The sequence below is a fragment of the Narcine bancroftii genome, chromosome 9, assembly GCF_036971445.1.
Source record: "Narcine bancroftii isolate sNarBan1 chromosome 9, sNarBan1.hap1, whole genome shotgun sequence".
NCBI lineage: Eukaryota > Metazoa > Chordata > Chondrichthyes > Torpediniformes > Narcinidae > Narcine > Narcine bancroftii.
Window position 1 is genome coordinate 62,614,821 of NC_091477.1, and position 18,612 is coordinate 62,633,432.

Consider the following 18,612-nt stretch of genomic DNA (forward strand, 5'->3'; position numbering starts at 1 on the left):
AATCAACACAAGACGACATAAACTCCCTATTAATCCTATTTTCTTCCCTCTAAACTCCATCAATGCCAATTACCCCACCAAACCAAGGTGTGCCCATAGCACCTATCTAGTCTCCACTTTTCCTATAGCATTGATGAGCTCCCAACATTGAACATCACTAACCTTCTAACCATTATTTTGAACAGAACCAAATAAACTTTACTTTTTACAACATATATATATGTAAAATAAAGCCAGAACCATTCTCCCTTGCCCCTTCGGTCACCACCCAAAGAATATTTTCCCTATCTTGAAATCCCTCAAATTTTATCAGAATTGGCTGGGGCTGCTGCCCTGGACCTGGTTCAGGGAAAGACTGGATACCCTTTCTATCCATTAATCTCCCCATCCATATTCCTACTCAGGACCCCAGGTATCCAGTCTTTAAATTTTTTTTACAGGGTCATTCCCCTCCACCTCCTCTTTTACCTCGACAATCTTAATATTCTTACTCCTATTAAAGTTCTCCAATGCATCCAACTTTTCCAATATTTCCTCCCTCTCTCTGATCCATGTGTCCATTTGACTCACGAAACGTTCTACATAATCCTCTACCTTCTCTACCTTTTCCTCCATGCCCATGATCCCCCATGACAGATCAACCATGGCACTTTTGACTTCCCTCATATCCACTGACAGACCCCTCAGTACATTCTTTAATCTAGCTTCGGTACTATATACCTTCTTAATCACAGAATCAAACTACGCAGCTGCTTTAAGTGTCTATGGACTTGCAGTAACCTCTGACAGCCCTCCACACTATCCACAATACCGTCATCAGCAAACGTACTAATCCACCCTCCACTTCCTCATCCTGGTCATTTAATAAAATCACAAAGAGTTCCAGAACAGATCCCTGAGGAACACTACTGGTCACCAACTTCCATGCAGAATTTGATCCATCTACAGCCACTCTTTGCCTTCTGTGGGCAAGCCAGTTCCAGATCCACAAGGCAATGCCCCCATGGATCCCATGCCTCTTTACTTTTTCAGTAAGTCTTGCATGGAGGTACCTCATCAAATGCCTTGCTGAAATTCATATACACTACATCTACCGCTCTTCCTTCATTAATGTCACATGCTCAAAAAATTCAATCAGGTTCATAAGGCATGAGCTGCCCTTGACATATTATGCCTCTCTAAATGGTCATAGATCCTGCTTATCAGGATCTTCTCCATCAACTTACCAACCACTAAAGTAAGACTTAATGGTCTTTCTTTACTTTCCTGGGCTGTCTCTGCTCCTTTTCTTGAATAAAGGAACAACATTTGCAACCCTCTAATCCTCCAGTACCTCTCCCATCCACATTGATGATTCAAGGATCTTTGCCAGAGGTTCAACAATCTCCTCCCTTGCCTCCCACAGTAGCCTGGTGTACAACTCATCTGGTTCCGGCAACTTATCTGTGTATCCACGTGCCTAACCTTTTATCCAGGATTCCCAACAATAGCAACCTCCAAACACCAGCAATATTTTCAGTAATGAAAACACCTGACCACCTTGCTCCTAGCACCCACTGGCCAAGCGTCCATCGCCTGCCCCCAGCCGACCGATGCCTGCCTTCGGCTGTCTGTCCGTCACCTTCCCTCACCTGTCTGTCCATCGCTCCCTCACCCATCTAACTCCCGACGCAGCAACAGGGGTGCAGTGCTGACAAGCCCAGAGTTCACTCGCAGAAGCAGCTGGTGACGGCTGTCTTCGTTACCCATAATCCCCCACACAGCTGCAACCGCTCTGCCAGCAACAGAGCAGTTCCAGCAAAGGTAAAAGAGAATGGTGGTATACTTTAAAATAAAAAAATGTTAGTGATATTTGGTCTTTATTTCTCTAAATTCATTTAACACCCGGAACCCCCTGTTTTGTGTTAGTTTGAAACATGCTGAAAGGTACCATCATTTTTAAATGATTCTGAAATCCAGAAGATTCCAAACAACAGAAGGTGTCAGGTCCTGACGATCCTGGATAAAAAGTTAGGACCCTGAGTACCGTTGACATTCTCCTCTGTTTGTCTCCTGTGTGTTCATTAAAGTTACCTGTGATTGTGACAGTTGTGTCCAGACTCGTCTCTTTGTAAACCCACCGAACCTGATACTCTTCCAAAAACAACACACCCTAACAGTGACCATTATTTGGCAGAATGGTTAGATTCTGCCCCTGTGTTCTATCGTTTTTTTGTCCTTACTGCCAACCAATAGAGTAGCATCCTCATCTTCAAAATATGGTGGCTATCAATACACCTAAAGGGGGCTGCACAGAGCAAAGTTATGGTATAACAGAGGCAGGTTTTAGCAATGTACATCTCTGTCACTGCTTTGAACCCAAGGCAGTTAAAGTGAGGTTGTTGCAGATTTTGAACAGTAGTGGAGGACATGTGAGTATACGAATGTATTGAGTTTTTACAACTCTGCATCAGTGTGTAGACAAGCCAGAGGTTTGTCAACCTCATTTCATTTGTTGCTTTGAATTTTTAAAATGTTAATCTCAGTAAACAATCAGTTTTACAGCAGAGAAAAGGATCCTCAGGCTGAACATGTCCATGCCGAGTCGTCTAAGTTCCATTTGCCTGCATTCAGTCCATATCCCTCTAAATCGATTCCCTCCAAGTGTCTGTCTTTAAATTATTACTGTTGCATCTTCCCCCACCACTTCCTCTAGCAAAAACCAACCACTTTCTTCTAGTATATACCTCCTACCCTCCTCCACTTCCTCTAGTATACACCGACCACCTCCCTCTGCCACTTCCTCTAGTATATACCTCCCACATTCTGCCACCACTTCCTCTAGTATACATCTCCCACCTTTCAACACCACTTCCTCTAGTATATATCTCCCACCTTCCTCCACCATTTCCTTTAGCAGACACCTCCCACCTTCCTCCACCACTTCCTCTAGTATATACCTCCCACCTTTCTCCACTTCCTCTAGTATACACCTCCCACCTTCCAACCCCACTTCCTCTAGTATATATCTACCACCATCCCCCACCACTTCCTCTAGTATATACCTACCACCTTCCCCATCACTTCCTCTAGTATATACCTACCACCTTCACCCACCACTTCCTCTAGTATCTATCTACCACCTTCCTCCACCACTTACTCTAGTATACATCTACTACCTTCCTCTCACATGCACCTATCACCTTCCTCCACCACTTCCTCTCGCATACACCTACCACCTTCCTCCACCATTTCCTCTTGTATACACCTACCATCTTCCTCCACCACTTCCTCTAGCATACACCTACCACCTTCCTCCACCACTTCCTCTCGCATCCACCTACCACCTTCCTCCACTACTTCCTCTAGTATATGCCTACTACTTTCCATGTTAAGAAGTTGTCTTTCATTAGATCTTGCCCTTTTTATCTTTAGTCTACACCCTCTAATTTCCCCTGTCCATGACTAATTGCTCCTTATGATTTTATAAAGGTCCTTTCTCAGCCTCCCATGTTTGAGAGAAAAATAAGCTCCAGTCTAACTAATAAAATTACAAAATGCTGGAGAAACTCAGCAAGTCAGGCAGCACCCATAGGAGGTAAAGCTACATCTCCAATGGAAGGGCTCAGGGCTGAAACATTTGTTATATATCTTTACCTCCTGTGGACCTGCTGAGCTCTCCATGATTTTTGTATTTTTACCACAACCATAGTGTCTACATTCTTTGTTTCACCCCAGCATCTCCAGCCTCCCTTCATAATTTAAGTTTACCAGTCCCAGTAATACCCTTATATATGTCACACAATTTTGTATTTGTGTTGTCCTATTTATATTGTATAACATTTAAGATCAAACAACATGATGTTATGATTCTGCTGCAGGTAAAGGCGCTGATGTATGTGAGCTCCATGTCTATACACAAAATGTATAATAATGACAGTAACTTCATTAAAGTTGTTCTGCTGGCTTCAGTTGTCACTGGAAATGTTTTAAAATATTTTCACACGTTTACTCAAATTGAAATGTCAGATATTCTGTTAACTGATAACAGATCGCAATTTACATTCATAAGACTTTAAAATCTTTTGACACGAGATCACTTTCACCCAATAAAACAGTACAAAATGTAAGGAGTCGAGCATATCTCATTGTTTTTTTTAAACTTTAAGCAATACACTAAGAACAGGAAGAACCAGTACTAAACAGAGATCAATGGACTGTAATTAAAATTATCCACTACACAAGGATTATTGAGCTTAAATAATACCAAGATCTTATCGAAATGTACAAGATCCTGAGGGGGCATGACAGGCTAACATCAATATGTCTTCACAAGGGGCGAGGATCTTGAACAAAAGAACATAGTTACAAGATCAGTCAAGTCTTTTCTAACTGAGGTGCACTGGGACTTATAATTCTTTAGTATCCTGTATGCTGATAAGTAGTGAAGCTACATCATTGAGCTTGCTTAAAGAGTAAATCAGGGGAGTAAGGTTTGTGGGGAACAGGCACAAAAGGAGAGGTGAGGCCTGGGAAGATTAGTCGTGACACCACTAAATGGTGGAGCATGCATGAGGCATTGAATGACTATCCTTGCTAGTTTATTTTCTAAGTAAGAGCACAGACTTTGCTCAAATCAGCCTAACTACTCAAAAGGGTCTTTAAATGGTCATTGGCCTTTCATTACTTAGTGGCGAGGTGAGCAAGCTGTTTATAGCTCAACTGTCCATGACAGGGTGCTAGTCAGTAGGAATAGAAGACTATTGACTTGTTCATGGATCTTTTCACACTGGCTAACCAGTACGTTGCTGTTTAACAAACCTGGTCAAGAAGCCATTTTTGCCATTCCCACTGGACCACTGTTAACCGGTTCTCTGAGTTCTTTTATACACACCACCCAGTTGAGAGGGGAGCCTATCCTCACTAAATGGTCCCAGGATAACCCCTGTCCTTTCACAGTGGGCTAAATGGCACACAGGTGTCAGATGACCCTGGGGATAACACACCCTCCTTAGGCAGTCCATCCCCAGAGTGATCAGACACCTGTATGTCGATTTGCAAGTATTCAGACTGGCACATTAACCTTTTTTTTGGCAGTTGATTCCTGAGACAAAGTGGCAGTGTGAATGGGGCTTTAGTTATAGTTCAGTGGATGAAGTAGGGGAGGGAGGAAAGCAACAACATTTTTAAGCTACGACCATAACTCAAGTCCATCCAGAAATGCACATTTAAACCTTAAAAGAAATAAAAATTGTTCCTCCTCATTCAAATTTTACATGTAATGTGACACACACAGAATTAATTTCAGACCCCAAATCAAGTACTATGAAGATATTTGATGAAGATTGACAATATTACAGTTGTACAAAGGGGACTATGGAGCCATGAGGGAGGAGCTGGGCAAAATTGACTGGAACAATACCCGAGCAGAAATGACAGGGGATCAACCATGGCAGGTGTTTCTGGGAATAATACAGAAGGTGCAGAATCAGCTCATCCCAAAGAGGAAGAAAGATTCTAAGGGGAGTCAGGGGCAACCGTGGCTGACAGTGTAAAAATAAAAGAGAAGTATAACATAGCAAAGATGAGCAGGAACCCAGAGGATTGGGAAACTTTTAAAGAGCAACAGAAGATAACTAAAAAGGCAAAGCGGGGAGAGAAGATGAGGTACGAAGGTAAGCCAGCCAAGGTTACAAAGAAGGATAGTAAAAGCTTCTTTAGGTATGTGAAGAGGGAAAAATTCATTAAGTATGTTGGGCCCTGGAAGACTGAAATGGGTGAAATTATTATGGGAAACAATGAAATGGCAGACGTATTGAACAGGCAATTTGGATCTATCTTCACTAAGGAAGACACAAACAATCTCCCAGATGTAATAGTGGTCAGAGGATCTAGGATAGCAGAGGAACTGAAGGAGATTTATATTAGGCAGAAAATAGTGTTGGGTAGACTGATGGGACCGAAGGCTGATAAATCTCCAGGACTTGATGGTCTGTATCCCAGGGTACTTAAGGAGGTGGTCTAGAAATCGTGGACACAATGGCAATCATTTTCCAATGTTCTCCAGATTCAAGATCAGTTCCTGTGGTTTGGAGGGTAGCTAATGTTGGCCCAGTTTTTAAGAAAGGAGGGAGAGAGAAAACACAGAATTATAGACCAGTTTGCTGAAATCAACGGTGGGGAAGGTGCTGGAGTCAATTATAAAAGATAAAATAGCAGCACATTTAGATAGCAGTGACAGGGTCGGTCTGAGTCAGCATGGATTTACAAAGTGGAAATCATGCTTGACTAATCTCCTGGAATTTTTTGAGAATTAATTATGAAACTGGACAAGGGAGAGCCAGTGGATGTAGCATACCTGGACTTTCAGAAAGCTTTTGATAAGGTCCCACTTAAAGATTAGTGGGCAAAATTAGAGCACATGATATTGGTTTTAGGGTACTGACACTGATAGAAAATTAGTTGGCAGACAGGAAACAAAGAGTAGGGATTAACGGGTCCCTTGCCGAATGGCAGGCAGTGACTAGTAGGTACCACAAAGCTTAGTGCTGGGACTGGAACTATTTACAATATACATTAATGATTTAAATGAAGGGATTAAAAGTTATATAAGCAAATTTGCAGATGACATAAAGCTGGGTGGCAGTGTGAAATGTGAGAATGTTATGAGAATTCAGGGTGACTTGGACAGGTTGGGTGAGTGGGCAGATGCAGTTTAATGTGGATAAATGTGAGGTTATTCACTTCAATGGCAAGAACAGGAAGCAGATTACTATCTCAATGGTGTCAAGTTAGGAAAAGGGGAAGTACAATGAGATTTTGGTGTCGTTGTTCATCATTCACTGAAAGGAAGCATGCAGGTACAGCAGGCAGTGAAGAAAGCTAATGGCACGTTGGCCCTCTTAACAAGAGGAGTTGAGTATAGGAGCAGAGACATCCTTCTGTAGTTGTACTGGGCCCTGATGAGACCACACTGGAGTATTATGTGCAGTTTTGGTCTCCAAGTCTGAGGAAGGACATTCTTGCTATTGAGGGAGTGAAGCGTAGATTCACAAGATTAATTTCCTGGATGGTGGAACTGTCATATATTGAAAGATTGGAGCGACTGAACTTGTATACACTGGAGTTTAGAAGGATGAGAGAGGATCTGATTGAAACATATAAGATTATGAAGGGATTGGAAATGCTAGAGGCAGGAAACATGTTCTCGATATTGGAGGAGTCCAGAACCAAAGGCCACAGTTTAAGAATAAGGGGAAGGCCATTTAGAACAGAGTTGAGGAAAAACTTTTTCACTCAAGAGTTGTGGATCGGTGAAATGCTCTGCCTCAGAAAGCAGTAGAAGCCAATTCTCTGGATGCTTTCAAGAAAGAGTGAGATAGAGCTCTTAAAGATAGTGGAGTGAAGGGAATATGGAGAGAAGACAGGAGCGGGGCTCTGATTGTGGATGATCAGCCATGATCACAGGGAATGGTGGTAGTGGATTGAAAGGCTGAATGGCCTACTCCGGCACCTAGTGTCTATTGACAAGCTTAGTTTGGATTATTTTAAAACATCAGACATCATTGCTTATAACAGTTCCTTAAATCCCTTAGTCCCTTAAATGGCCTTCGACCACATCAGCTATGTAAAGCACCCTTTCAAGTAAATGGGATCATCTCCACAAAGCATATATAAATCATGATTTGCTATGAGCTAAATTGTTCTGTTCTCCTGGATTAAGAATGGAATTTGGATGCCTGGCAGGTTTCACTGGTTTGAAGAAATAAAGAAAATGCAGGCACTCTCATTTGATTTTCAAAAGCTACTTTCTCAAAAATCCCAATTTAATGAAGGTTTCATAATTGAAACATTAACCACTCTGTTCTCACCACAGAAGCTGCCTCAAATTTCCATTTGATTTTTGAAACACCTAGATTTTCCCCTTGGTCAGATTCGTTATTTGAAAATGTCACTTTGCCCTGCCCTGTGGTATAAACTGAAAATGCCAGTAAAATTCAGTGGCTCTGACAGTATCTGCAGAAATAAGAAGCAGTTAAAAGTTCAAGTCAAAGAACTTTCATGAGATTTTACTGATTGATCTTCAATCTGAAACACAGTTATTGTTACTTGTTCCATTGACGCTTACTGATCTGCTGTTTGCAGAAATTTCTGTCTGTGTTTCATATTTCTAGTCTAATTCATGTTATGCTTGTCCTGTACTGACAGGCCTACTCGTGTGTATAGAACAGTTCAAAGCATAGTGGGCGTCAAGGCAAAAAAGATTCATGTTTAATTTCTCTGAAGTTTTTATAAGATTAGCACGCAACGATACAGCACAACAATTATCACTGCGTTAAAAGATTATACAAAATAGAGAGGGGGAGAAAGCTTTAAGATTTTTTTGCATGCCCATGTTCACTCCTCCTCCATCCTATCTTCTGCCCCAATCTCCCTCAGCTCTTCATTGTCTTTATGTTTGGTGTCCACTGTCAAAATTGATATTTGTCAACCATTTTGGGAATGATTTTCTCCATGTGAGTGTTTAACTGGTCCTCATCTCTGCCGACCAATTCTACAGCCTCCTCTAATTTTTTATGAAGTCAAGCCCTCTATTAAGTATGTAGATTTGGTAGATTTGACCGTCACTTGCCCCCAAACAAATAGCAAAGCGAGTGGGTCCAGCACCCTGTGAAACTATCAAAGGCAGCAATACATATATTCTTTAAAAGAAAATACTGTGTAACACCAGTTTCTCATGTCAGGTATGGCTAAGCAGTATTTTTTAATCACAAAAGATAAAGATTATAGGGCCTTGTTCCACTCATGAGATGGGAGCACAAAATCCAAGCAAATCACTCCAGCATAGTAATGAAAAAGCCAAGAAAAATAGTCAGGCATAATATGCCATGCCATCTATAATTTCTTGGAATGGTCATCTGTACATTGGATGAAGATATTCTGCACATCTTTCTGCCAACTAAATTTTAAATCAGTATTTATTTTGGAATAATAAATACTCAGATTATTGGTCTGCATCCATGAATACCTTCTTCAGATTTCAATATTTTCCATTTCTGAGTATGATTTTTTTTAAAGAGCTCTCTTTCTCACCTTTAGTTAATTATGATGAAGACTTCTGATAGCTATGATTGAACCTGGGCCAATACTAAATGTAATCTGTCACATGATCTGCCTTCCAAAGTCAATGACCCAGGCTACTTAGTTAACAGCTATTGAGGGTATGGCTACAAAAGATGCTCTCTGATTTTCTCCACTTTGGGGTTTCTATAAATAGAAAGTAACCACATGACAAACGTCACTTGTGTCTCAACCAAAGCTTGCATGATGCTGATTTAAATCTAATTGAAAAATACAGTTGTTCTGAGATTACTGCATTCAATAGATTAATATTAACATTAACAAGAGCTGTAAAAGTAAAATCAGAATTTCAAATTCCCAGTTAATAGTCAATGAATGCAGACAATTCCAACTCTTACCTTGGTAAAGGCACCAAGACCCCCAGTCACAGGTTTAGGACTCTGGATTTTGGGATGACTTCCTATGGGACACAAAGGAGGCATCGCTGCAAAAAGTGCATCTTCCTGCTAAAATAAAAACACAGGTTCAATCCACAAGCTTCTCACCGAGAACACCTCATCCTTTACCAAGATTTAGCAAAGAAAAATGTAGCTGTCATGCTGCACTAAGAGGTTGGTTTTAATAGTAATTGAAAAGCAAGTACACAGAACATTTGAAACAAACATCAGAAATGTTCACCAAATCTATTAATTTTATTCAATTGAAATCGAGAGTTATTTTAAATTATAGCATTGGCATTAAATAACTATGTACACCATATTAACATACAAAACCAGGAGCAGAAATAGGTTATTCAGCCCATCAATGCTGACCCGCCATTTCATTACGAGTTGATGCATTTCCCCACTCAGCTGCATTGCCGGCCTGCTCCCAATAACTTTTGATGCCCTGGCTAACCAATTTCTGTCTTAATTACACCCCATAGCATGGCCACCACAACTGCCTGTGACAACAAATTTTGCAGCTTTACCACTCCTGGCTGAAGAAATTCCTCCACATATAACCACTTATAGCACAGAACAGGCCAGTTCGGCCCTACTAGTCCATGCCGTAGCAAATCCATACCCTCCTAGTCCCACTGACCAGCACCCGGTCCATACCCTTCTAGTCCCCTCCTATCCATGTAACAATCCAGTCTTTCCTTAAATGTAACCAATGATCCCGCCTCGACTACGTCTGCCGGAAGCTCATTCCACATCCCCACCACCCTCTGCGTAAAGAAATTTCACCTCATGTTCCCCTTATAATTTTCCCCTTCAATCTTAAACCATGTCCTCTAGTTTGAATCTCCCCCTTTCTTAATTGAAAAAGCCTATCCACATTTACTCTGTCTGTCCCTTTTAAAATCTTAAACACCTCTATCAAGTCCCCTCTCAATCTTCTACTCTCCAGAGAAAAAAGCCCCAGTCTACACAACCTTTCCCTGTAACTCAGACCCTGAAATCCTGTCAACATTCTCATGAACCTTCTCTGCACTCTCTCTATTTTGTTTATATCTTTCCTATTTGGTGACCAAAACTGTACACAGTACTCCAAATTTGGCCTCACCAATGCCTTGTACAATTTCATCATAACCTCCCTACTCTTGAATTCAATACTCCGATTTATGAAGCCCAACATTCCAAATGCCTTCTTCACCACACCATCTACCTGAGTATCAGCCTTGAGGGTACTATTTACATCACTCCTAAATCCCTTTGTTGCTCTGCACTCCTCAATTGTCCACCATTCAATGTATATGACCTATTTAAATTTGCCTTTCCAAAATGTAGCACCTCACATTTATCTGTATTAAATTCCATCAGCCATTTCTCAGCCCACACCTCCAGCCTTCCTAAATCACCTTTTAATCTACGGTAATCTACCTCACTGTCCACAACACCACCAATCTTTGTGTCATCCACAAACTTGCTTATCCAATTCTCCACCCCTACATCCAGATCGTTAATATATATAACAAATAATAGTGGACCCAGGACCGAACCCTGAGGAACTCCACTAGTCACCGGCCTCCAATTGGACAAACAATTTTCTACCACTACTCTCTGACACCTTCCATCCAACCACTGCTGAATCCATTTCACTACCTCCTTATTTATACCTAATGCCTCCACCTTTTTTCCTAACCTTCTGTGGGGAACTTTGTCAAAAGCTTTACTAAAGTCCAAATAGACAACATCCACAGCTTTCCCTTCATCAACCTTTTTTGTAACCCCCTCGAAGAACTCAATCAGGTTTGTCAAGCATGATCTACCCCTGACAAAACCATGCTGATTACTCCTTATCAATCCCTGTACCTCCAAAAATTTGTAAATAGCATCCCTCAGAACACTTTCCATCAACTTGCCCACCACAGACGTCAGACTTACAGGCCTATAATTCCCAGGTTTGCATTTGGACCCTTTCTTAAACAGAGGAACCACATGCGCCACCCTCCAATCCTTTGGTACCACCCCCGTGGCCAGTGACATCCTAAATATCTCTGTTAATGGCCCTACTAATTGTCCACTAGCCTCCCTGAGTGTCCTAGGGAATATTTTGTCCAGTCCGGGAGATTTATCCACCTTTATCTTTTTTAACACAGCCGTCACTACCTCCTCGGTTATCCTTATATGTTTCATGACCTTCCCATTATTTTTCTTTTCTTCAACTGTTTCAACATTTTTTTCCCTAGTGAATACCGAGGCAAAGAAATCATTTAAAATTTCCCCCATTTCCTCAGACTTCTCACTCAGCCTACCCTCGCTATCTACAAGGGGTCCAATTTTATCTCTCACTAATCTTTTACTTTTAATGTACTTATAGAAACCCTTGTTCTAAGCAGACTTCCTTCAATCCTGAAGTTGTGCCCTCTTGTATGAGACTCCCTCATCTTGGGAAACAACCTTTCAAATGCTTCAATGAGATCCCCCTTCATTCTCCTAAATTCCAACGCATGCAGCCAAGAGCTGTCAAAACTCTCTTTTCTCTATTCTTTCCCAGAATCATCCTAGTAAACCTCCTTTTAACCTTCTTCAATGTTAGCACATCAAGGAGCTCAAAACTGCTCATGATACTCAAAGTGAGTTCTCACCAGTGCCTTATAAAGCCTCAACATCACAAGCCTGCTCTTATATTCTATTCCTCTTGAAATGAACGCCAGCATTGCATTTGCCTTCTTCACCCCCACCTCAACCTGCAAGTTTACTGTACGAGGTCTCCTGGATCCCTTTGCATCTGAGCATTTTCAATTTTCTCCCCATTTAAAAAAGTCTGCCCATTATTTTTTTCTACCAAAGTGCATGACCATACACTTTCCGACATTATATTTCATTTGCCACTTTTCTGACAATTCTTCTAATCTATGTAAGTCCTTCTGCAGCCTCTCTCTTTCCTCAACGCTACCTGCTTGCCCATCTACTTTCTTATCATCTGCAAACTTGGCCACAAAGCCAATTGTTCAATAATCCAAATCATTAATATACAACATAAAAAGAAGTGATCCCAACACTGACCCCTGAGAAAAACCATTTGCAACTGGCATCCAATCAGAATATGATCCTTGTATTCCACCTCCCTGCTTCCTGCCAATCAGCCAATGCTCTATACACGCAAGTGTGTTTTAGTATTATACCATGGACTCTTATCTTCTAAAGTGGCCTCATATGCGGAACCTGTCAACTGGTTTCTGTAAATCCCAACACACAAGATCTACTGCATCTCCCTTATCCAGCCTGCTTATCATTTCCTCAAATAATTCCAATAGGTTTGTCAAGCAAGATTTTCCCTGAAGGAAACAATGCTGGTTTTGCCTGTCCTGTCACATGCCTCCAAGTATCTGTAACCTCATCCTTGACAATCAACTCCGACATCTTCCCAACCACTGATATCAGGCTAACCGGTCTATAATTTCCTTTCTACTGCCTCTCTCCCTTCTTGAATATGGGGAAAATAAACTTCAAAGGAGAGTGCAGAATTTCTTACATTGCATAAACATTGCAATATCAATAAACGTTGCAATAAATAAATCAATAGCAACAGAAATTCTTTTATGTTGTTCTATTGTCATCAACAGGCTTATCTTCTTTAATTCACACTAGCTTAAGGTATTACCATGTAAAAGCAGCCAGCATCATTAAGGATCCCTGCCACCCTGACCACACTTTATTCTCATTACTACCTTCAGGCAGAAGATACAAAAATCTGAAGTCCAGTGTCTCTCAGATCCAGAGCAATCTTTCCCTTCCTGCACTTCCCCATACTACGCTAACAATAGCATTACTACAGGACCAAATATCTATCTGCATTATTGTATCATATTTTGTTTGCATTGCCCAATTGTAAATACTTGTCCTTTTATATTTAATTTTTTTTGCTTGCAGTAACTTAATTTATACTTATATGTTTGATAATGCACAAGAATTTCAGTGCAGCCGTACACTGTGTATGATAAGAAACTCTCATTAAAACTATCAACGAGCTTCACGTCAAGCATATCAATCAAAACCACACTGTTGTCACCCCTCCCTTTCAAGTCTCTCTCAACTGCACGACAATCCTTGATAGCTTTCAAATTCTCACAGATATCTTGAGCTGTTCTACCTGCCCCTTATCCCTTTCATTTATCGTCTGTCTCAGATATGGACAGTACCTCCTCCCTATGCAGCCACCAGTCATCATATCAAGCAGTGACTTTTGGATCTCCTGACAAAACCCTTCTCTAAAGGTTAAAACCTTGAGCTTTTAATTCTTAGTTAATTTTGTGCTTGTCTCTTTAAGGGAACTATTGTTTGTAGCATTACCATAGTGACTATGATGTAATATGTCATAATATCCACCCAGGCTAATGGCTTGCTCTTTCATTCTACAAGATGTGAAGGAAGTGTGAGCACGAGAAATTTTTCTTTGAACTTTTGTATCTCTTTAAATACATTTTCTATCTCTCTATTTATCTTTGTATCAAATTGATTTGTTATTCATCGTTATAAAAGTCTTGTTGCAAAGCTATGCAAAATATTTATCAATTTTATCAGTGAATTAAAAATACATAAAGTAACACAGCACAGAGTTTGATTTGTTGAATTAAAGAGATTGAAATTTGGCATATCGCAGCTCACAATTTGGAAAATAATTTTTTAAAATTAGGATATATTAGAATAAGGAAAGTGTCATCAATATTTTGATTCAAATAAAATTTAATTGTGAACTTTGTTTGGAAGAAAGGCTCATAAAATTTGTCCAAAAGAATTAACAAGATTGGAAGTCAAAAGACATCCATACTATAATAATAATTCCAGAAGTGTGATAACCTGTGTGTGAATTGCGCGGTTTGAATTTGAGCCAAAGGACTGGCTATACACCTGTGTCCTTGAAAAAGATAAGCCACAGTTCTGGTAGCAGAATTGGCAGGAAGCTCAGAAGATGTTCTTGTGAACACAAACATTTAAGATAAGAAAGCTTGTGTGCAGAACCAGAGACAATTCAGCCAGCAGCAACTCTCCTAAAGGGACCACATAAGATACAAAATTCATTCACAGTACGCAGGAACCAGGAGAAGCCAGAGAAGCAGCTAGGTTGCAGTGTGAAAAAGCCAAGATGGATAAGAAGTCTTGGGCCAAATACCTTGAGCAAACAACTCCTCGCAAAGAACTTTGATTGTGAGTTGAGCCAGCAAGGCGCACCGACAACGCTTGGCAGGAGATTGGAGCCAATAGCCAAAGAAGAATTGGCTTCAACTAGCAAGCAAGAAGAAGACTCTGTCAAGGCACTGCAGGCCTCATTAACTGGCTTAAAAGTTAGTAGAAATGGAACAGATGAATATATGTTGCAAAGTTCCATTGGTGCTGTACCAAGCGAAATGCAGAAGATAGAGACTCAATCAACAGTATCTGAAAGTTGAGATGTGAATCCTGATGATAGCATTTACAAGGTTCTGAGAGCAAAAATCTTCAAAGTCTTCAAAGGCATCTAGAGCCAGTACAGCTTCATGTGCTTCAAGCACATCAGTTATGCATGCTATGTAAAGAGCTAATGACATTCAATCTCTCTCGAGCGCATAATATAAGGATCTTCCTGAAAGAAGGGTATTTCAGAAAAATTCAACCATGTGAGTTGATCATACTCAACCATTGATGTCCCTTCATGTTGCTGGAGAACCAGCTACAAGTCAAAGATCTCCACCACTTACAACCCAAGGTCCTACACCTATGGCACCAGTTCAAGATCCGTTTTCTCCATTCACCTCAAGACAACCAGTTGCAAGACATGGTGGATAAGGCAACATAGTATCATTCATAACAAAACAAAATGAAATCTCTGCTATGTTAGTGCAGCCACAAGGTTCATACAGTTTACCTAAAAAGGAAATTCCAGTTTTTAATGGAGGCCCATTACAATATCTGATGTTCATGAACTCTTTTGAACATCACATTGAAAGTAATACTAAAAACGATAAAGATCGTCTGTATTACCTGGAGCAGTATACTGGAGGACAGGTGAAGGAGTTAGTCAAAAGTTGTCAATATATGAATCCAGAAAAAGGTTTTAAAAGGGGCAAAATAATTATTGCATCATCATTATGGCCATGAATATAAAATCACAAGGGCCCACATAGACAAGATTCTTTCTTGGTCAGCAATAAAATCAGAGGACACAAAGGCTTTACAAACATAAACACTCTTTCTGAGAGGATGTAGTAATGCAATGGGAGTAGTGTATATTTGCAAGAGCTGAATTTGTTTGCTAATTTGTCAATTATTATGAACAAATTGCCTTATAAGATGAAGGATTTATGGAGAACCAAAGTTGCAGAGCTTAAGATGCTTCCTGGAAGGGACACCACTTTTGAGGATGTTGTACAATTTTTAGAATGGCATGTGCATGTTAACGCTGTCCCAGTATTTGGAAATATTACGGATACTTCAATAGTTCCTAAAGATGTAAAAAAGTCTAAATCATCATCTCAACAGAAACCAAAGGGAAAGAACAAGGAAACAAAGGAACAAGATCAGACTGTTCAGGAAAGATAAACATGCTTTAGAAAAATGTTCTCAATTGGAAAAAGGTTGCATGATGAGAAATTAAACTTTTTTAAAGAAGAAAGGATTATGGTTTGGTTGCTTATGTAAAAGACACCGACAAAACTTGTAATGTTTTGGACTGATAGTACAACAGTACATAAATACATTAATAACAAAACCACAAGGTTTTCGTGCCTTTGTGTTTAATAGAGTTAATGAAATCGAGAAGGTTTTGCATGCCAATCAATGGAGATATGTTAAAACAGTGGATAATCCAGCTGATAGGGCTTCATGAGGATCAAAAGTTCATTCTTTTCTGAACAGAGTCAACACATGGGTGTCTGGTCCTCAATTTATTTCATGATCTCAAGAAGATTGACCTCAAAATCCAGAGGAGTTAAAAGAAATTTCAACTGAGGATCCTGAAATCCAAAACCCTAATGTAAACACACTATTCAAATATCTAATGAAAATGATCTGATCACTCAATTAATTTGGTATTATTTTTCATGGTTTCATTTGACTCAGGGGCCACCCGCTCCACGCCAGGACACGCCGACTCCCACCCGAGAAACTCAGCCTGGTGAAGGAGGAGTTTAAGAAAATGGAGAAGCTGGGGATTGTGCGGCGCTCCAACAGTCCTTGGGCCTCTCCCCTCCACATGGTTCCCAAATCAGCAGGGTATTGGGAGACCATGCAGCAACTACCGCCACATCAACGAGGCCACAACGCCTGACATATCCCGTGCCCTATATCCAAATTTTGCCGCCCACCTGCATGGGCCACAGGTGTTCTCCAAGGTGGACCTCATCCAGGGGTACCACCAAATCCCAGTTCTTTCTTAGGACATCCACAAGACCACGATCATAACCCCCTTTCATTTGTTTGAATTTCTCAGCATGCCCTGTGGTCGAAAGAATGCAGCACAAACTTTTCAGCAGCTGATGGTCGCAGTGAGCCGTGACCTCCCATTTGTGTTCATCTATTTGGACGATATCCTCATCGCCAGCCACAAAGACCATGCCACCCACCTGAGACAACTGTGTACTCAGCTCAGTAAGTTCAGGCTGACCATCAACTCCGCTAAGTGCCAGTTTGGTCTGGAGACCATCGACTTTCTGGGACACAGGATTAACAGTCACGGGGCCACACCCCTCCCCGAGAAGGTTGAGGCAGACCGGCACTTCACTAAGCCACGCACGGTGAAAGGACTGTAGGAATTCACTAGTATGATAAACTTTTACCACAAGTTCATACCTGCATCGGCCCGTATCATGTGTCCCCTCTTTGTGCTAACGACCAGCAAGGTAAAAGACATTGCATGGGACGAGGAATCCTCCAGGGTGTTCCAGAGAGCCAACGCATCCCTCCTGGTCCACCCCAGACCGGAGGCACCTAATGCCCTGACTGTTGATGCCTCCAGCACAGTGGTAAGGGGTGTGCTAAAACTCATCGAGAGCCAGTGGCAACCCCTAGCCCCTCCTGAACTCAAGAACAGTGCTTTCTACCGGGAGCTGTTAGCACTCTATCTGGTGGTAAGACACTTCTGTTACTTTTCAGAAGGCCAGCAATTCACAAGGTTTCAGACCCGTGGTCAGCCTGACAACAGAGGCAGTTGTCCTATGTGTCCGAATTTACCACAGACATTCAACATATTGCGGGGAAAATTTATACTTTGTATTGATACAAATGATAAATAAAATTTTCAAAAATAGAGACAAGTACAGACATGAGCAAGCTGACAAATTAGTCTTTGGAAACATGCTTCTGAAACGTGCTCGGATTTTAAGGGAAACTTCCTTGCTTTCAAGTAAAATGGTCCTCCCACAGCTAAATGTGGTTGATTGGCATGTATCCATATCCTGGACAACAAGTTGAGGGATCGGCTTAAGTTTGCTGGAGTCACTGCAAAGGTTCCAGTTTGGTTCCTTTTCACTACAGCTCATTGTGTGACTGGAATCAATGTAAAAATCGCTTGGACGTCACTCAAGCAATGTTTGGAAAGAAAAGCCCAGCAACTCACGATCGAAAGTGCTATACTCGCGCTCTGGCGGGCGAAGAAGTCGGCTAAAGAATGCCAGTGGTTTCCACTGTCCGTTCACCTGCTGCTCCAGGACGGTGCCGACGGCTGTGGCAAAGGCATCGATGGAGAGCGCCATATGCAGGTTGGAGCGTGGGTAGACGAGCAGGGTAGCCTTCACGAGGGCATCTTTCGTGGCTTCAAATGCCCTGCTGGCCTCTGGAGTCCAGGCGAGTATCTTGTCTTTGGCCCCGATGAGGGCAAAGAGCGGCTGCATGATGCGCGCAGCACCTGGAATGAAGCAGTTATAGAAATTGACCATACCCGCGAACTCCTGTAGCCCTTGAGGTTGTCCGGGCGTGGGAACTCCCTGACTGCAGTGACCTTCATAGCAGCAGGTGTAGCTCCTTCAGCCGTGATGGTATGGCCCAGGAACTGCATGGACTCTTTCCTAAACTGGCACTTGGCCAGATTGATCATTAGGCTGAAGTTGGCCAGTCGGGAGAAGAGGGTGTGCAGCTGAGACTTGTGTTG

At 41.4% G+C, this 18,612-nt stretch overlaps 1 protein-coding gene across 6 annotated transcripts in view; it reads right to left on the bottom strand.

The window, feature by feature from the left end:
* yeats2 (YEATS domain containing 2) overlaps positions 1 to 18,612 on the bottom strand; it is a 223,639-nt gene that overhangs the window by 132,962 nt on the left and 72,065 nt on the right. For 5 of the 6 annotated variants that reach the window (XM_069899313.1, XM_069899314.1, XM_069899311.1 and 2 more), the window contains exon 14: positions 9,459 to 9,566. In XM_069899313.1, the coding sequence (XP_069755414.1) occupies positions 9,459 to 9,566 (108 nt within the window). The remainder of the gene's footprint in view (positions 1 to 9,458; positions 9,567 to 18,612) is intronic. The other variant, XM_069899312.1, reaches the window with a different exon arrangement.